The sequence below is a fragment of the Leptinotarsa decemlineata genome, unplaced genomic scaffold (genome assembly GCF_025532065.1).
Source record: "Leptinotarsa decemlineata unplaced genomic scaffold, Ldec_3_MD MMD2_tig00000035_RagTag_RagTag, whole genome shotgun sequence".
NCBI classification, from domain to species: Eukaryota; Metazoa; Arthropoda; class Insecta; order Coleoptera; family Chrysomelidae; genus Leptinotarsa; species Leptinotarsa decemlineata.
In genome coordinates, this window is record NW_027412540.1 from 25,466,768 (window position 1) to 25,487,158 (window position 20,391).

The following is a 20,391-nucleotide window of genomic DNA, read 5'->3' on the forward strand; positions in this document are numbered from 1 at the left end:
GTAAATAGGATTCAATTTGTGCAAAATAAACTGATCTTGTGATAGTAGTGTCCAACTCTCTTGCAACAACTCTTGCAACACCGTTTCTGAGATACGACTCGTCGTATCTCAGAAACGGTGGCTTTAAGAAAAAAAAGTATTGATACATTTTTTTTAGAGAATTTTATGATTTAAAATTTTTATCTGAGGTTATTTTATGATATGATTATGATTTTTTTTCGAGATTTTTGACCTTTGACCTCGAATAATTTTTTTTCCAGGCATCGCAATCATTCGGAATTTTAAAATCTTATTTTTAACTATGTTTTGAACAATTACACGCATTTGCAGCTAGTTGTAAATTTATGTACCTTCACTCTTAGTTTTTAGTCAAATTTGACCGGATTATAGGTAATTAACTATCGATTTTGCATGTAAGATATGTTGGAAAACATTGATTGTTGGATAAGTTGCGGAATTCCGATGATTAAATATGATAAACTGAGACTTAGATGGATTTGGCTGAAGCCTCCATTTATTGAACCAGATATTTGTTATTGTTGCAAGATGTTCCAAATTTTTAATAACTTTGTCTAGCGTTTGATTGTGCGCAATTAGGGCGATGCGTCTGCATACTGGAGGATATATGCTTCATGCCTGAAGTGGTTGATATTTCCTTGTTGGTGATGATAAATATCAGACCTGCATAAGTTATATAACAATGTATGAGTGGTGAACCCTGTGGAACTCCCTGCTCTGAGATATATTCATCTGAAAAACTACTCAGTATTTTAACTTTCAGTTTCCTGTCAATTCGCAGATGCAAGACTTTGACTCATACAAAATACAGTATTAATACATGAGAAACTTCGATCTAGTCAGTACAAAAAGTGAGAGGTTTCAAATTCATAGTTTAAACTGAATGAAACACTGAAGCAGGACATATTAATATACAGTATATATAATCAACTAAATATTGAAAATTTTCATGTCATCTTGTAAAAATTTTGAAATGAGATTACATAATAATAATACATTATTTCAACAAAGTTGTATAGAAAACTGTCAACACAATAAAGTAAAGATACTAAAAATTAATTATAAAAATTAAATGAGGCGATAGTAAAAGTAGAACAGACTTGTAATAATTAAAAAATTTTCTAATGTGTAATAACAATTTTATAATGAATATGCTTTCAGTGTTTTTTTTAATCACACAACTGCTTAGAAGCCTTCACATATTCAGGAACATTTCTGTGAATTTTGGTCCAATGAATTCTGGCCCAGAATAAGTTACTTACATACCTGTCATCGACGACAGGAGTAGATTAAACTCATTCGTGATATAAGGTTGTAATTTTATGAATGGACTGACTGCTTTATCTTGTAATGTTATCAAAATCATTGCTGAATAGTCAATCTGTTCTGTCTGTTTTAAAATCTGTTTTTCCATTAACCAGCTGTCGCACCCCTACGAACTACAACCCTCAGAAGTCGAAACTTGTGCGAGTTAAGGATTAACGAGGTCTTACCTTTCAACGTGTGATTCCTAACACGGCAAGTGTCTTCAATTCTCGTATCTTGGTGGCGGTTACTCATATTTGATGTAAAATTTGACTTCTCTTTCAACACATATCCATCATCAGTCATCAGTTTCTATTTTGTCTTCTTCAAAGCTATAATACATGTGTGTCAGCGTTTTTTCCAATCCTCAAAGCAGTTCTGATATGCACTTTTTGGTATGTCTTTGAGCTTTCTCAACGGATCAGTTTTTATCTTCTCAATCGCCACAAAACGCCAACTTTTCATGGGTCTCCTCAATCTTGGGAACAGGAAAAAATCGCAGGGGACCAAATCTGGTGAATACGGTGGCTGAGGCAAGCAATATCTAGTGAGCAGGTGCATTATGGTGATGCGAAAGTCATGAATTATTCTTTCACAATACAGGACGTTTTCTTCGTATTGCTTCTCGCAAGCGGCGCATAACTTCAAGATAATACTCCTTATTGACCGTACGACCATGTGGCAAGAACTCCTGATGCACTATGCCACTTTGTATTTCATCTTTCCTCGAATTTTTATTCGGTACTTTGATGAGCTGTCGCGAACGATAGGAAGCGTTGTCAAGAACTATTACTCTAGTCGCATCCAAATTTGAGATCAATGTGTTTTCAAACCATTCCTCAAAAATATTAGCTTCCATGTTCTTGTGATAGTCAACATTGCAGTCCTCAAGTTTTTTTTCCACACAATTTCAAAGAATTCGGAACCATTTCTTTACTTCCTCCACAATGCACAATGATTAGTCGCGATCCTTTGTTTGCAGGCATGTTAGGCGTACACATTCTCGAACCATCAGTCTAGACTTTCGTAAATGTGTCGTGAGTGTCATACCAAGTTTCGTCCAAATAGAAAATTCTTGTCTATATTTAGTTATTTGTTCTAAGTATTCGTTACGCAATTCCACTATTCTTCTGCTTTCCATAACTGCTTGACGTTTGTTTATTATTTTAAATCTAAATCCAAGTTTCTTTATCCAATTCTGAAGAGTTTTGTTACAGCAGCTCATGTTTTGACCGGAAGTATTCAATTTCTTCCTTATGATATCAGTTGTAGGAATCCCATTGCTTTTGTAACAGTCGTATATTGTTATTTTCAATGATTTTCAATAATTTCAAGTAATTATAACTGTACCAATATCGAATTTCAACACTCAAATCGCGATCAGTTCCTGAACCGAACATTGACAACACAACGTGTATAAACATCCTCGCATTCTATTTGACTCCGTAACATGACTTCAAATTAAGTTTTATGACTCTTCAGCCAATCATAAAACTCGGTTAGTAAAAATTATCCAATACGAATCGCGCTCCACGTGGACTAGTTGGCAGCGGCGTTATTTCTCTGTATTGGTTTTTTGGCCCTTGAGATGCCGACAGCTTTAACTATTCACAATACAGGTTACTTCGACTATACATAACTATTCCGAACTTCATAATTCATAAAACTAAATCTAAATGAATTACAATTTCTAGGCCCATCCATGCAGGAAATAGTTCAAGAATTCAGTTACGCCCCTGCCCAAGTTTTTCTTTCACTAAATGATTTTCTTTTTATCAAAAATAATGATTCTGAAAGCTAGCAATGTGAATGTAGGAAAATTACATTTTCTTAATGTCAATAGCAAAGGAGAAGGCCACTGAAACCAATAAAGGAAACACTTGAAACGTAATTCTTACTATATATCGAAGGGAAAACCGGCTTGTAGGTGATTTAAAATGCAGATGCTCCTACATATTAACATATTGTTGGTATTAGTCATTGGTGTGGCCGTTTCTGGCCGGAGAAAAACAATTATTTTGGGAGCCTTCACCGTTTCGTACAAGGTCGTGTTTGTTTTGGATTATCCTTTTGGAGAAATTAAACAAAGGCAATTCTTTCGGAATATCTCTGTCTGCTCAGTTATGTTTTTAGTAGGCTGATTGAGTATAATTTTACCATGTTGAAGGTATCAAACAATAGTTACACCAACACGTAGTTGCGGAACTTTATTTCATTATTTTTTGTTCACCTCTAAAGTCCATCTTTATATTTTTAAATTTTTGTCTTTATAAAGGTACTTTTTGTTTTTATTATTTTGTTATTTTGGTATTGTTAAAAAACTAAACGTTTATAATAAACAAAGAATACTTTGTAGGCCATAACATTAGATCTATTCTGATTACTGGCCAGTTATATGTTTATGAATAAAATTTTAATTCATTATTTATTTTCAATAACTCTGAAGAAGTAAAAACAAGTGAACTAAGATAACTTTAATATTAAAAATGCTTCAACACCTTAATCGATCATCAATATGGTTTTCTGAAGCAGATATCGACAGGTGACCTTCTTTTACATAGAGTTTCAGGGTGTTGCGCTTGATATTGCCAAGACCTTTGACAGTTGGCTGACGGGGGGGGGGGGGGTTTCCTAGTTATCCTTCACCCCTGTGAAGACAACATACTAACATAGCAGACCAAATCTCCGGAAGCACCCAAACATGCTGAACAGTGGCGTGCGGGTATAATGTTGATTTACATATACAGGGTGTATCATTATTTTCGGATGATGATTTCTTGTCATATTTCATGAAAAAAGTTCATAGGAACGTGTGTTCTAGGTTAGGTCAAAAGTGGGTGGGTCTATTTGACCCTCCACCGCAACCCGCAAGGGTTTATTGTGGCTCACACCTATTCACACTCGACCAAATGAACACGGCTTGTTTTAACGAAGCCGATTAGTTTGTTTGGTGACTGGTCTTTCAGGTCAGACGGTAAGAGTACGGCTCTGTCGAACTCTAAAAAGCTGATTCGGTCCCCAGCGGGGCAGGCACAAAGTATATGCTCTGCTGTTTCATCATTTTCCAAGCAGAGGCGACACACAATGTCTTCTGTGGCCTGCAAGAAGGCCTGTTAGACATCGTAGTTCATCCCTACTGTAGTCCAACAACTGTTTGGTATCAATAAACGCTTTGGAGTGAGCCAGTCCTGGAAGATTCTGCCAGAAGTGCATTAATCTTCTTGCCATCCAGGTGTTCAGTGTTTGTTTGGCAAAGCTAAAACCGATGAAGCTGCTTGCAGCACCCTTCTTTGCAAGGGAGTCAGCAATCCCATTGCCTTCCAGAAGATGTTTTTGATCCGTCTGTGAACCAACAACTATCTGCTCTTAATATCTCCTTCTGGAGGATCCAGCCCCCTCTAATCGAGAACAGTACTTTATAAGGCAGTTCGTAGTTGACAGTTGAAGGCATAAAGTCAGAGGTCATTTCCAGTGACTTCCACTGTCAAGCAACAGTCTGTTGCACTCTGCATTAAATTGATTTGTGCAACTGGCAATGTGCACAAGTCTATATGCAGTCCATCTGGCCTCTCTCTCTCCAGTAAAATGTGGAGAGGAAGTAGATCTAGAACGGTCTCCATGGCCGCTCACGGTTTGATACTGATGGCGCCACTGATGGCCATATAAGCCAGAGAGCTTCGCCTGGACCGTTTTCTGTAAAGCCTTCGGCCACCAAGCAATTGCACCTTACTTATTAGTCAGTAGGCTATGCTTGAACGTTTAAAGCTCATTTATTTAGAATTGCACCTTAAGTGATCTTTGGTCTGACAAACGTGTGTTCTAACTTGCTTCTTTTCCGAGTAACGGAGTGTCACAGTTATACTGAAAATATTGATCTTTTATTAATATTAGGTTGTTTCAAAAGTTTTCTCCGTTTTTTATAAGTTTTTTTCAAACTGAAAAGCGCAATTTGAATCGGTGCACTTTTGCCAACGTAACAAGTCGACGAAGGCCGTTTTTGCCTGGTCTGGGAGGTATAGTGGGCGATACAGCTCTTCGACGCTCAATTCGTTAATTTTTCCTACGGTGATTTATGAAACGTGCAGACGAGCGTTGTAGTGGAGCAGGTGAACAGTGCCGGCTGCTGCTGACGTCATTTTCGCTACATTCAGTCGATTTCCTCACAATAGGACTCTGATGTGATGGTTTCACCAGGTTGCAGAAAGTTATAGTGAATCATACCAGCCGCTGACCTACAGTAACCATGGTCTTTTTTTTTGGTGGGTTTCCACCTTAGGAATCTGCCTGAGTGGCTCATCGGTGACCAACCACTGTCCTGAACGTCTGCTGTTGTCGTAGAGGATTCACTGTTCATCACACGTGACGTAACTAAAACTGCAAAAAACTTATGACAAAAACCAACATGTTTTGAAAAATTTCAACAATTTGTATCTCAGTGATTCCTAGTTCGTAGGTTGTATTTATGTTGACTCAGGTAGTCCGCCTCTCTTGTTGATGCATTGCTATTGGTCGAAGTGTTATTACCTGTTAAATACGTAACATTGCATTGCGCTGTTGCCATGTTACGATACAACGTTATGTTACTAACAGGTAATAACACTTCGGCCAATAGCAACGGTCACTTATATTGCGCTGTTTCCATGCTGCAATACAATGTTACGTCATTAACAGGTAATATCACTTCGGCCAATAGCAATACATCAACAAGAGAGGCGGTCTTAAACGGTCTTAAAACCCGAATGAAAACTGTAGCACTGAAAATCTCGGCCGCGAAAGATTTGAACAATTTAATTTGTATCTTGAAAACGAATGATTTTTTGATAAACATTGTATAGGAAAAAGATGTTCATTTTGACGATATTCACCACATACTTAGTTTTTGTAATGATCTCAAGCAACTTCACTTAGCGCCCTAGGAGCTAAGTTGCTGAGTAATATGCATCGATATAGTAAATTGTAAATATCTCGAAAACGATCACCTCCATCGTTGTTGAGGAAGTGTACCTTTTTTATTTGAAAAAGGTATGCTAATTAAGTTTTTTCATTAAAAGTATCAAAAGTTTACTGTCAAAAAAGTTAGGGCAATTTGAAATAAATAATGACAGCGTACGCAGCGCCCTCTAGTTCTTACATGAAAATCAATACGAAATTATGATTTCCCACGTCAAAAAAAAACGGGTACAAATTTCGTGCAAATAACCTATTTTTTTGCAAAAGTGTTTTTTAAAAAACGAACAAAAAAAATCATTTTCAACACTCTGTATCTCCGAAACGAAGGATTTCTGGACACAAGTTTATATAAACTTTTTTCTGATAAGTGTCTCAGAAATACGTCACTCGAATATTTTAACGTACTTATGTTACACCCTGTATATGCAGATCATTATACTTTCTCATACAGTCATAAATATGAAATATTAATAAATATTTTCATGAATGTATGTAGATTGTGGCATGCATCCTATTGATACGTTTTCACCAAAATACGATCATTATACCTAGAAACTATTCAAGTGAGTCATCAACACTTGTATATTTCATTGTTTGATATGACGAAACCGTACCAAAAATAATCGCAAAGAAACATATTAAAACTTATCTATCGATAAGCGAATCAGCTCTTTATCTTTATTGCTTATTGATGCTTAAATATTTTTATTAATCTAATCAACATATTATGAGTTCCGAGTTGTCTGGCATATCTGTTTTGATTACATTTTAAAATTACATTGGTGTTAATATTGTTTACTGTTATTATGGATTACTCCAAATCGAATGTTAATTTATTGATTTTGAACCGGATTATACGAGTTTACAAAAGGGGGCCAACGTTGGATAGGACTTGTAGGCCTGGCCGAGAATAGGTTATGTTTCGAGCACAAATATATGGAAATAAATTAGTTCTAATGCACATTGTTTCTTGGGAATTTGGAAATGAAGATTATTTGTTTATGAGAAAAATATTTTGTTGAAAACTGCCGTCATTGTGGCTTTGTTCGTTTATTTCGGTTAAAGTCTATCCAAATCCAAGATAGAGTAAAACAAAACAAAACCGAAGCGTGATGTTCACGTGATCGCCCAGTGTCAGATGGAAAGGGCAGCGTTCATTGGTGAATTCGCCTTCTTGGTACGAGTTCGGTACCAGCACAGGTTTGTAATCACTCGTTTGTGTGTTTGTGTGGCGTGCGTTATATATAGTATATTGTTTAAAATTGTTTTCCAAGATGTCCAGTACAGACACTGCTGATGGCACTGTGAGCTATCCTCTGAGTCCAGCCAGGAAACGATCCAAAAAAAGACATTTGAGTGTTGAGATGAAAGAAGTGATTTTAAATGTGTTCAAGAAAGAGATGGAAGAAATTGAGACATCGACTGTCGACGAAGTCGTATCGAAAGTTTCCGATAAAATTGGAGTGTGTTGCGCTTCGATTTACAATGTTTTACGGGAATATAAACAAAATCATACATTTTCCAAACCGAATACAAATCAGAATCGTCTAACAATTATAAAATCAATAGATGATGCTGATAAACATGCAATCAGGAGGAAAGTGCATGAGTACTTTTTCAGAAATGAAATACCCACGATAGACAAAGTACTCACAGAAATAAATGAAGATGTTTTATTGCCAAGTTTTAAGCGTCAACATTCCATAAAGTATTGAAACATTTGAATTTTGTATGGAGAAAACGAGGGCGCAATAGTTTATTATTGGATAGAGAGGAAATTGTGTTATGGAGAAGAGACTATTTGACCAAAATTAAATATTATAGGGAACAACAGAGAACAATTTATTATATGGATGAAACCTGGGTTAATGCTGGTCATACTACCCCTAAAGTATGGGTCGATGAAACTGTGACCTCATCTAGGAGGGCCTTTCTAGATGGACTATCCATCGGATTAACAAATCCATCAGGTAAACTTATATTTATATTAAGACCTGCCTCAATCTCAATATATAAAAAGTATCCCTCGTATTTGTTTTATTTACTTACATACATACCTCTTCATAATTTCAGGTGAAGGAAAACGGCTTATTATTTGTCACATCGGCAATGAGAATGGGTTTGTTGCTGAAGGGATGTGGTGTTTCGAGTCGAAGAAAACTGGAGATTATCACGAAGAAATGAACGGTGAATCTTTCGAACAGTGGTTTTCCAAAGTTCTACCCCATCTGGAAGATAATGCTGTGATTGTAATGGACAATGCACCTTATCATTCGCGACGGTTAGAGAAGATTCCGACAACGTCTTCAAAGAAGGTTGAAATCCAAAATTGGCTGCGATCAAAGAATATTACCTTTAAAGACTCAATGCCACTAAATAATCAATACTACAGCTACTAAAGAATCAATACTATAGCTACTAAAAATTTTCAAGGAGCGCAAGCTTGAATAGCAAAAATATATAGTCGATGAGATGGCAGCAGGCCAAAACAAAATTGTCCTTCGCCTGCCTCCATACCACTGCGAGCTCAATCCCATCGAGTTAATATGGGCGGATGTGAAGAATTTTGTAGCTCAGCATAACACCACGTTCAAATTTGCAGATCTCAAAGTACTTTTTGATGAGGCTTTGAAAAGAGTCACAGCGGAGAAATGGGAGAAGTGTGTTCGGCATGTGATATCGAAAGTTGAGACAAAGATGTGGAAGCTTGATAACATAATAGAGGCACACATCGAGAAACTGATAATTCAGATTGGTGAGGATGACACTACTGATGAAGAGACAAATTCATCCAGTTGAATAATTTTGATTAACATTCCTTTTGATTTTACATAAAATAAAAATTATCAATAAAGAAATAATTACGTCTCTTTTCATATAATGATTGAGTGCGCTGTGATAAATCCAATGAAAATCTTTTAATATTACACATATTATCTGCATTTTTCCCGTTAAACTGCAAAACTTGTGCATTTCACTCGTTATTATAAAACAGTTTTCCTAAGTATGATATAGCATTTGCGATCAACAAGATGTTGGTTCTGAATACGACCCTGGCCAATTCTTGAGATTTTCAATATCACGTGCGTAGGGCATGTCAATGTTTACATCCACTCTATCTTGGATTTGAATTTGCTTTAGGTTGTTTCAAAAGCTTTGTCCGTTTTTAGGAGTCCATTCAAACGTCAAGTCGACAATTCTTCGGTAACACCCAACACTTTCTGGTGGTAGTGTTCTCCTGTAAGAGAAATGAAAGATCATCAAGTCCGAAGATCTGCAACAATGTCTTTAGGATAAATTTAACAATCCTTAATCGTTTAATCTAAAAAAAAATTGAACAATGAGAACGAAAACCGTTAGTGGTGAATTGATCGTTTTCTTAGAGGCAACCATGGGTCTATCTCATCAAATAAAATAGTGGAATTCGCTTCTAGGACCTCAGTATGCTACTCTGTATAACAAAATTCCTGAAATCCATTTTCCGTGAAAAACAACCCTCAGAAGGCGAAGCATGTGCGAGCTAAGGATTAACTAGGTCTAATCCTTACAACGTGCGACTTCTAGTACGGGTCAGTAAAAATCTGACGGTTCTGAACCTTTTAGAGTCATTCAATCATCAATTCAGCAATGAACACCAATACAAAATGGTATTTTTCATCGAAATTCATTTTTAAACTGTATCATTTATACGACAGCTCTGATGGCTTGCTACTTATCCAAAGGGGAGTTATCTATGTATCTCTTTTTGTATCTGTCTAGAATATGAGGACATATGTGTCATGAAAGTGCAATAGAAAACATCGAGAGCAGCGTATATACAGAAAAAACTCACAACTACAATTCCATTGAACTGAACGAACAACCGGAATAGCATATTTTAAAGACGTATACACATAAATCTAAATATACGTTGTAAAAACGCTTTGTGTGCTTCTGCTTGGAATCTATTCCCAAATGTCTTGCATATTTAATATGATTATTATTCAACTAGGTATTATCACAAAAGTATTACAAAATTTTTTTTGTAATTATTCAAACATCAACTAACAGGTTATTGGTATACCGATTATACGATACAGATAAAATTATTCGTGTTGGGAGTTCAGGATATACTTATTAAAAAAACAATATATACTTTATTTCTGACCGGGATATTATAAGCTTATATCGTCATAGTTACGCTATCAATAAAGAGGGTCATAACTCCCTTGGGACATTATAGATTTTATAATTCCCTCTACCTTTCACAAGTAAAAATAAATAGAAATGAAAACTGACCCATATTTTATTTATTCACGTCATTACAAATAATAAATGTACAATTTTGAAATGTTCCCTGAAAATTACTTCCGCCACTGGAAACAATTTCTTCTTTTGTATGGCTGGAGCTTCTGTTCACTACAGTCGAGGTACCTGCCTCTTCTGATGACAAAGTAGACAACATACGCGCCGTTTTATTTCTCAATTCGATGCTATCCTCCAAATACCCCTCCGCCACCGTGGAACTTTTCCAAACTCCGTGTCTTTTTAAGTTAGTCATAGTTGCTCCTGCATTGGCTAGAGCAGTAGCAGAAGTGCGACGAAGGCAATGTCCCGTATAGGAAGATGAGTTTGGCAATCCTAAATACATTGCGATTTTGCTGGGGATTTTCCCAAACATGTTTTTTCCAATTGGCTGAGATGTACATTTATTTTGTCGGAAGCTCAAAAAAAATCATTCAATACCTTTAGGACGCAAAGACATATAAAGTCTTAATAAAGGCAAAGCGGAGAACTCTTTTTCATCCACAACTGTAAATTTCTTCGATACACCAGTTTTACTTTCCGGTACGTTCACTACCATAACGGAATCCCGGTCCTCTATATCCGATATCTTCATATTCAAAAGTTCCTGACTTCTGCATCCTCCAAAATAACCCATAATCAAAACAACCTATAACAAAAAAAAGGAAATGAATACACACAAAAAGGAAAATAAGAAAAAAATTACCTTATGCAATAAATGAATATCATTAGGAGCGTCCTTTAGGAATCTGATAACATCTTTAGGAGATAAAACAGCAGACTTTTTCGGCTTATAACTCTTACTCTTCCGTTTCAAAAAAGCCTGTAGTTCATTGAACTTGGTGATATCTCGTTTCTCATGTATAGTCACCATCGATTTTAGCATTGACCATTTAGTCCATAAAGAATTCGGACTATACGTTTCTGACTGAAACGAATAAACACAATTACTACCAAATCTACCGAAAAACATAGAAAATTCCTTACCAGTTCTTGAAAATATGCCAGAAATACAGTTTCAGTGACATCTTTTGGCATAACATTTTTCCGTGTCAGCCAGTCCAGATATATCTTGTATTCTTTTTGGTATACGGCTTCACTTTTCGATGGAATTAATGATTCTCTTGCTTGTTCAGCTTTTTTCAAAATATCCTCCATTATATTTGGGGTAGAAAACACGTTTTCACCGCAAACACAGCTTGATAACAAAGTTCTGTTTATAAACAAGTAACATAGCAACAACCTAGCAACAAGAAAACTCTACTATAATCAACGGTACCTGATTCAAATATACCGGGAAGGTAATGAATTGGTACATTTTTCCGTTTCAAAAATGAACAAAATTTTATTGAAATCGGTCAGAAATAAAATTATCTATGTACCACGGGAATTAATGAGCCTTAATAACCTCAGGCAAATTACTGTCCCTCGGGCCAGAGGCCCTCGGGACGCAAACTTTGCCATCGGTAATTAAGGCCCTCCTAATTCCCTTGATACATAAATAACTATTATAATAGAAGACACAAAAACCCGGAAATATATTGATACACACGTCTAGCATTCAAATGCTTGTCTTTATACTAGTACAAGAACTAGCAGAAAAAATGTCGACCACAAATACAAACGTAATCGTACTTTGAATTAACACATAGCAAAAATTTACATTTTTGTCGCCGGGAGTATCCATCATCCAGTTGGAAATTATTTTTCCATGAAATAAAACGTTATGTTTTCACACATGCGATTTTTTTTCGGCTCTGCCGAACTCTACAAACCTGATTCGGTCCCCAGCGGGGCAGGCACAAAGTATGTGCTCTCCTGTTTCATCATTTTCCAAACAGAGGCGACACACACTGTCTTCCAACAGTCCGAGTTCCTTTAAAATAGTCTCCCTCAGATATAATACACTCTCACTCACTTTCTATTTGAAATCTTCATGTCTTTCGAAACATTGCTGTTTAAGGAACGTAATTCCGGTTATCATGCATCACGGATTTTTGCCATTGTGTTTGTACTACACTTTAATTATCGTCTTTTTTCATTTTTTCATTGGTGTAATACAGAAACGTGTATTACATATTGGAAACAGCTGTCATCTAGGAGGCAGCTGTTTAAAAAATTTAAGGTGAAGTTTCAGGTTGTTTCAAAAGTTTTGATATAATGATTTCAGACAAAGAAAACGAAGTTCTTTTATTCTTCACTTTCAGTTTTAATAATAATAATAATGAACGTCTGTATTCTTACCTCGGGGTGGACCAACGCCACTCGCAAGAGGTAACAGCAGTGAAGAACTCTCTCCGCGGCAAGTATCAGCACAAACTTCGACAGATCTGGTCATCGAAACTGTTGGGGAAGAACAAAGTTGTTGCAACAAATATGCTTGCCGTTCCAATCTTACTCTATTTGTTTGAAGTAGTGAAGTGAACTCGACGCAAATACCCGAAAAATGATGCATCTCTATAGGAGTTTGCATCCCAAATCGTCCGTTCCACGGTTGTACTTCCCCCGACAACAGGTAGGCCGTGGAATTTCGAGTTTGGAGTGTCTACATGACATAATGGTACTGGATACAGCCTGTAAAGTCGTCAGGAGTTCGGATCCTCTTCTCTGCATGGTCCGTGACCATGAGACAGCAGGAATTGGAGCATTTCTCCTTAGGGCAGCTGCTGGAGCAGCTGATGAACTCGGTATAGTTTTCGACTCTGAACGAGGTGACCGCAACTGTGTCACCGAGTTGGAACCCGTTCAGCAAAAAGCTGAGATAAAAGCCGCAGAGATCACCTTTCTTCTGCGGAGACACAAGGATAAGCCAATGCATGGGGTCTTCTTCAATAACATTGGAGACCTTGGCTTATCAAAGCGCCTGATTTTCGCTTTCCTCCGGTCGAGTGGGCTGAAGTCGGAAACTGAGGGGTTCATCATGGATGGTATCTTCAACACCTTAGTCAACCGCAGTCGCGTGATGGCTATAGAGGTTCCTGACACAAGGTGCAGGGCCTGCCGCGAGGCGCCCGAGACCCTAATGCACTTGCTATCAGCATGTCTAGCATATGCGGTCTCGGCCTATATCCATCGACATAACGCGGCCCTAAGAGTGCTACGGCACTCTTACGATATTGACGAGACACCGGTGTTGCCCTACGCTACGGGGGATATTCAATCCGTTGTGGGGAATAAGCCTGATGTAGTCCTTCTCGACCACCAGAGCAAGACGATATTTGTTGTGGAGTTTTGAGCTCCTGGCGAGACGATTATCGTCAGAATAGAGGAAGAAAGCGGATAAAATATCGAGAGATTTGCTCTTCGAACTCCGCAAATTCTATCCAGATCACTCTGTCAAGATGGTTGTTCTGATTATTGGAGTCCTTGGTGGAATGATGTCCTCTCTACTCTCGAATCTTAAAATCATACCGGCTTGCCGCACTAAGGCAGAAATCTTAGCCGCACAGGTGCAGAAAGCTGTCATTCTTGGCTCACTGCGTTTGCTCAGTGCACATGTTTCTGGGACCCAATGAGCACTTACCCCACGGTGTGGGGAGTGTTCATTTGTTGATAATGCTGGCGAGCCCTCCCGAATGTATCGGGGCTTCGGGGGGGGAGGGGGGGGGGTAGGGCCTGACCAGCGCACACTACGATGAAAAAATATCGTCTTCATTTCCTTTCTGTTCATAAAATAGGCGAAGTTTAGCCTAAGGCTAGTCTTACACTTAACCTAAGTTGTACAATTAAATATTACAAAAGCATTCTTATTAAAATACAAAATATGTACATGATCTATAATACAGCAATTATCAAAACCTATAAAATATAAAATAATTTATAAGCAGCGGGTTCATTATACAGTGTGTAAAAGCTAAATGGAGTAAATTCATTATTTCGGTTACTATACATATTTAAAAAAATCCCCAAACACGTCAAATGTAAATTATAATTTGACATTGTTCAACGTAAAATGCCACCCCTATCTTCAACCCCCTTCGAATGACAGGTACAACCCCCAATTTTTTAAATGGGAAGTATAGGTTTGTGATATATCGTTTGAAATGTCTCTTCATTATCTTATCAGACGTGACCGACCTAATCGCAAGCGTTATTCGTCATTCAAATCTGAAGGTTTAATTTCGTACATATTGCTCTTTACATATCCCCATAAAAAGAAATCTAATGGTGGAAGATCAGGTGATCCCGGTGGCCATTCAATCGATCCTCGCCTCCCTATCCACCGATTGGGGAATGTTGTATCGAGGTATTGCCGGACTTTAACTTGGAAATGTGGTGGTGCTCCATCCTGCTGAAACCATATCGTATTCACTGGAACTTGAGGGTTTCCTGGATCAGGATATAAATTTGCTAAACTTGGAATGACACCATTTTGAAGTAGTGCCAAATAATTATCGAGATTCAAGTTGCCCCAATGAAAAAGGGATCAATGATATGCTTGCCTACGATCCCCGCCCAAACATGAACCTTTTGAGGGTATTCCGTGTGTTCTTCTCTCATCCAGTGAGGGTTTCCGTTGACCAGTAGCGGCAATTTTGCCGATTAGCATGACCGTTAAGAGACAAAGTGACTCATCAGAAAAAAAAAAACATCTTCTACTGTTATTCAACATGTCCATCATTTGCTCACAAAAATAAGTTCTTCTATCAAAATCGTCTTCCATGAGCTCTTCAGTAGGTAACATTTTATAGGGATGCATTTTATTTTCTTTTAATGTTTACTATCGATGTATGGCTAACATTGAATGTAGTGGATGCCTGTCTACTCGATGTATGCGGGTTTTCCTCAAACTCAAGCGTCACATCTAATTTGAGTTCATCACTCTTTGCATTGACAGCTGCTTTTTTTATCTGCCCCACATGACCAAGCTCGCGAAACTGTTTCTCTCTTTTGCTTATTGTTCCTTGAGATATTGGCGGTAAATTAGGAAATTTATTATGAAATGAGCGAGCTACTTTCTGTTTTGTTGGGGTTTTATCTCCATAAACAATCATTTGTAAAACTGTTATTGTTATGCATCTCCGTTAATCTAACCATTTGTCAGACTTGAAGTTAACGAATTTTAAACTTGAATTGAAAAACTAACAACTAATGTTGTAACATACAAAACAAGTTGACAGAGCGTTTTAAACTAATCTAGTCACGGAAATTATTTACAGTTTTTTGAAGGATACCACCCAAAAAGATCATTGCTATGCATTAATTTCATTATTCCAAATTTCAATTTTTTGAGTTGACCCGTTTAAAAATAAAAACGGGGGCACATTTAAAGAAACGCACTGTATGAATAATTGCCTATGTAATATTACCCAAAGGAGTAAATAAATATTATTTTATTATTACAATCTACTCGTGTGAGACTATTTTGGATTCTTTTCATTGTTTCAGGCAAAAAACAAGGTGGGGCGCGAAGTAATTCATCTCTTTCCAGTCGGGAGGTAGACTTCCAGAATTGGAAAAGGAGAAAGAGCTACGATCCTATGAAAGCAGCTGCAGAAGGAAAGAAGAAGGAGATAGCGAAGCGACAAAGTCTTGGTACAGGTCAAAATACGATGACTCAGTCTTATATAGAATCCAATCATAGCCAGGATAGTTCCCCTTCTCATTCCAGCTCTGTTCACCGATCTCAGGTACGTTGAAAATCTTTCATTTAGTATTTACATCGAAGATTTTTTTGAAGAGAACGTAGTAGAAATTGATGATTGTGAATAGCATTGATATGATGGATGTCATTTTCTACTGATTTATATGCATATGTACATATTTATTTACTACCACCCTGAGTAACGTCAATAGAGTTAAATCTGGTGGTCTCGGAGGCCATTTAATACTCTGCTTCTGTCAGTCTATTTGTTCGGCAATTTTTCTTTAACATCTCTTAATTGCAAAAAATAATTGAGCAGAGCATCGTTCTTCTCTGAGAGTGAAAATGAATTTGTGACTTAATTTGAGTGTCTAGCTCGTGAGTTATCATAATATAGATAGATTGACCATTAAGTTTTCTTCAAGCAATGACAACGTTTCTATTAATACAAGCTCTAAAACTTACTTTCCAAAACTAAGAGAAATGGTCAAGGGAGTCAAATCCGGTGGTTTCGGAGGCCATTCAATGCTTTGCTTCTGTCAGTCTATGTGTTCTAGAATTTCTCTTTGACCAGTGTCAATGGAAACAAATAATCAAGTAGGGCATCGTTCTTCTCTAAAAGTGAAAATGAATACCTGACTAAATTTAAGTTTCTAGCTCGTGAGTTATCATAAGATAGATAGTCACTTCAAGATGAGGATTGTCTATCAAATTGTGTTCAAGGAATAACAACGTTTCCATTAATACAAGCTCTAAAACTTACTATCAAAAATTTAGAAAAATGTCAAGAGAGTCAAATCCGGTGATCTCGGAGGCCATTTAATGGTTTGCTTCTGTCAGTCTATCTGTTTGGCAATTTCTCTTTGACCACTCTGCCAGTAGGAAAAAATAATTAAGTAGAGCATTGTTCCTCTCTGAAAGTAAAAAGAATACCTGACTGAATTTGAGTTTCTAGCTCGTGAGTTATCATAAGACAGATAGTCACTGCAAGTTGAATTGTTTACAACACTTATCTTCTATTTCCACTCGCGACTGGCGTGCCAACTAGACTTACTGTGACAGTCTAGTCGAAATTCGGCCAGCTATACAAACACCGCCATTATACTATCCGAGCGGCCGAGCTCAAACGATCGTTTGATAATTTATGATTTAAACAGGACAAACCAACAATCGTATGATAATTTAATGTTTGTAAACAAGGGTAATGTTAACTTTTCTTTCTTTGACCTGCTCCATGCTTAATTTATTTTTAAATATGCCTTAAATTTTCCGGGGGGGGTCCGGACATCCCCCATTCGCTACGCCACTGCGCTCTTCCATTCAGCCTACAACAGGGGAAAATGATGAGCCTTTTGAAAACATCCCAAAAAAAACGAGATATTACAGAAAAACCACATCAAAATTTTCATTTTGGTATTATTGATAAACAATCTTCTCATTTTCGAAACAGAAAAACGTTCATTTATCGTGTTTCCCATTAATTTATTGCTTAATAATAATAATAATAATAATAAATATGCTTTACTTCCCAAAGATAAACTCTTATTGGCAAAGCTTTGGTAAACATTTTGAGAAAGAAAAACATATTCAAGTGATGAAATCACTCCTACCATAAAAATAAAAATAAAAATTTTGAATGACACATTTTATATACAATATAAATGCAATATAAACAAATATAAACAAAACAACATATATATACACACATACACATACAAACACAAAAATAATTAAAAAAAATAATGTATAAAAACAAATGTGTATAAAATATGATTAAAAGGTATCATCATAAAATTCTTGCATAGGGCCTCTCGATGAGAAAGTCCTTTGTAGATTTTCGAAATTCAGTACACTTTACTACGCATTTCAGGTAGTTAGGTTATACATCTTGAGACCATTGTACTATATACAGCGTGACTCACGGTCGATGGTAGGTTAGACGTTTTTGGAAAACGCAAAGCATGATTTTTCTGAAAATTTCACCTCTCACATTTCCTTACCTGTTCTATCGATCTAAAATATTTTCAGCATTGCGGCGTTGCCACTTCCATCAAAAAATCCTAGCAATTATATTTTTTTAAATGGAACACCCCGTATATTAATACATTTTTGGAATCGCTCTGGTATTTTAATACTTTTTTGTTAATAATGTCCTATACCTATCTCTATCTGTTTTCGAGATAAAAAATAAATTGTGCTAAATATGGTAGCAACAAAACAACAATATTAGAAGAGAAAAGTATTATTTATTGACTGAGAAGAGTTCATTTATATTAAATAATTCACAGACAACCCTTTTTTCTTGTTTTTGTTTTTTTAATGGTCAGTTTTATACGTATAATTTTCAGTAATACACAATTTTTGTTTGCATTTATACAAATATTACGTATTTTGCTTTAAATAGGTGCGGTACCCCAAAAATGTTCACGCCTCCGGCGGGCTTTTCTGTGTGTATATAGTCTTTATGACTTTAGCCACCCCTGTTCTCCAATGCACGAGTCGTCACTGCCTCTATATCAATGGTAGTCAAGTCAAGTCGAACTTAGTTATAATTTGTACTATTGGACGTGAGAAAATTTAATTATCTAAATAAATATATTAGTTTTTGAACTATCTCAAAGATTACATCTACCAAAAAAAAATCATTTTGAAGGCAACGAACTTAGCAACTGCTTGAAACCAACTGGAAACGTGGGTGGGATGCATCCATGTTACTAACCCACAGTCACCCTTGAGAACGAGAAAAGCCCTAGTCTGAATAACGAAGTGACTCAAGTCAGTTTGAGGTCATTGTACAAAAACATTCATATCATTGGCGTACCAAAAGGTAGTACTTGATAACAAAACATTACTTTTCTTTGTATTTAGATTTCTACTTCCGAATCCAACGTGACCTGCAGACGGTTCAGCCTGGTTAGAGAATTGTACCACGAAAAAATGTTGATCGCAAATGTATAAGAAACGAATATTAACGAATAATTGCTTGACTGTAAGAACTTGGAATGAATATTGTATAATAGAATGTAAAAAAAGATGTGTAGTTCATGCAAAGAAGTAACTTGCTTTCTTCCTTTTTTTTGGAAGATTCCCACATTTTTTTTTGAAAATGGAAAAGTTGAAAGCCAAAACCTTTCTTTCTCAAGCTTTTAATCCATAAAAAATCAATGATTCTCCGAATTTTGAGTAAAATATCAAACTATTTTTCTGGGCGAAATCCCAAGAACAACTAAGAGTAATAATAGGGGAGCCCAAGCGGGGATTTCGGGATTTACTGAAGCGCGGCAGATTAATATACAGGGGGATACCTTGTACCCGGTTAAGTATCTCCACCAAATATGAGCCTCATATATAAAGCCGCCTGTGAGGAATAAAGGATCAGATTAGTAAAAAAAATTGATCATCAGAAATTCTCGAGCGCGTTAGATTAAGGTAGGGTGAGTTAATTACCTGCTAAAAAGTGTATAAAAATTATTTTCTCAAAAATACAAGTATTCTACTTAAAAAACATACACTTATTTATTTGTATGCTCTTTCCTGACCTCTTCAATTAATTAAGTTCAATTAATTGAAAAAAAATTTGTTTTTGTAAGATTAAGCGAATCCCTCTAGAAAATCGTCAGATTATGAGACAGCACGTCTAAAACATAAAGATGAACCATATATATATATATTGACTCAGGCTTAGGACTTTATTGTGTTTCTAATGTATGTACTATGCATGTGTGTGTCTGTTGGTGTGTGTGTGTGTGTACATCTGACTCGCTTGAGTATTTCAAAATATCGAATTTACCCATTTAGAAAATCTGAGGCGCTCGATTAAATTTTGTTTCTTTTCACTTTTAACCCTTACGTACAATCACTCACATCATGTAAACGATCAGATTAACATACGAACATTATTAAAAATACGTAGGACATTGATGCTATCAATATCTGATGCGCTCGAGATGTCCATGCAAAAGTATTTTTTACATATTTAAAAATCTATAGCCGCTTCCCCCACCGATGAAAAGGCATATATTATATAACATTTTTTTCTTATTATCTAAGCTTTGCAACCTAATATGTCTCAATGACGCTGAAGTAAATCTCCATTTTGCATCGTGGGCTACCCTGCTATAAAGAAATTACAAGAATTGGAAATTATATTACGAGGGTTGCCTTTTATGTTTCGGGATTTGACAACCCTTGTGTTGCAATCTGGCAACTGAAAGCTCTATCGTAAAGTTGGACATTTTTGAGGTTATACG

General features: G+C 36.5%; 2 protein-coding genes across 3 annotated transcripts in view; one reads left to right on the forward strand and one right to left on the reverse strand.

Moving 5' to 3' along the window:
- The window catches only part of LOC111503850 (uncharacterized), a 41,038-nt gene that overhangs the window by 4,321 nt on the left and 16,326 nt on the right, over window positions 1-20,391 (forward strand). For both annotated transcript variants that reach the window (XM_023158271.2, XM_074172139.1), the window contains exon 2: window positions 15,946-16,187. In XM_023158271.2, coding sequence (XP_023014039.2) covers window positions 15,946-16,187 — 242 coding nt within the window. The remainder of the gene's footprint in view (window positions 1-15,945; window positions 16,188-20,391) is intronic.
- LOC141481072 (uncharacterized) lies at window positions 10,545-11,971 on the reverse strand. Its single transcript, XM_074172140.1, has 3 exons — window positions 11,545-11,971; window positions 11,264-11,485; window positions 10,545-11,206 (listed from the first exon to the last, which is right to left on the reverse strand). The coding sequence occupies exons 1-3, from the start codon at window positions 11,713-11,715 to the stop codon at window positions 10,988-10,990; spliced, it is 612 nt and encodes a 203-aa protein (XP_074028241.1). The 5' UTR covers window positions 11,716-11,971; the 3' UTR covers window positions 10,545-10,987.

Coding starts and splice junctions, on each gene's coding strand:
- LOC141481072 (XM_074172140.1), bottom strand. CDS start 11,715: ATGGAGGATATTTTGAAAAAAGCTGAACAAGCAAGAGAATCATTAATT. Junction 11,486..11,544: donor TGGCATATTTTCAAGAACTG/GTAAGGAATTTT, acceptor TATTCGTTTCAG/TCAGAAACGTATAGTCCGAA. Junction 11,207..11,263: donor ATATTCATTTATTGCATAAG/GTAATTTTTTTC, acceptor TTTTTGTTATAG/GTTGTTTTGATTATGGGTTA.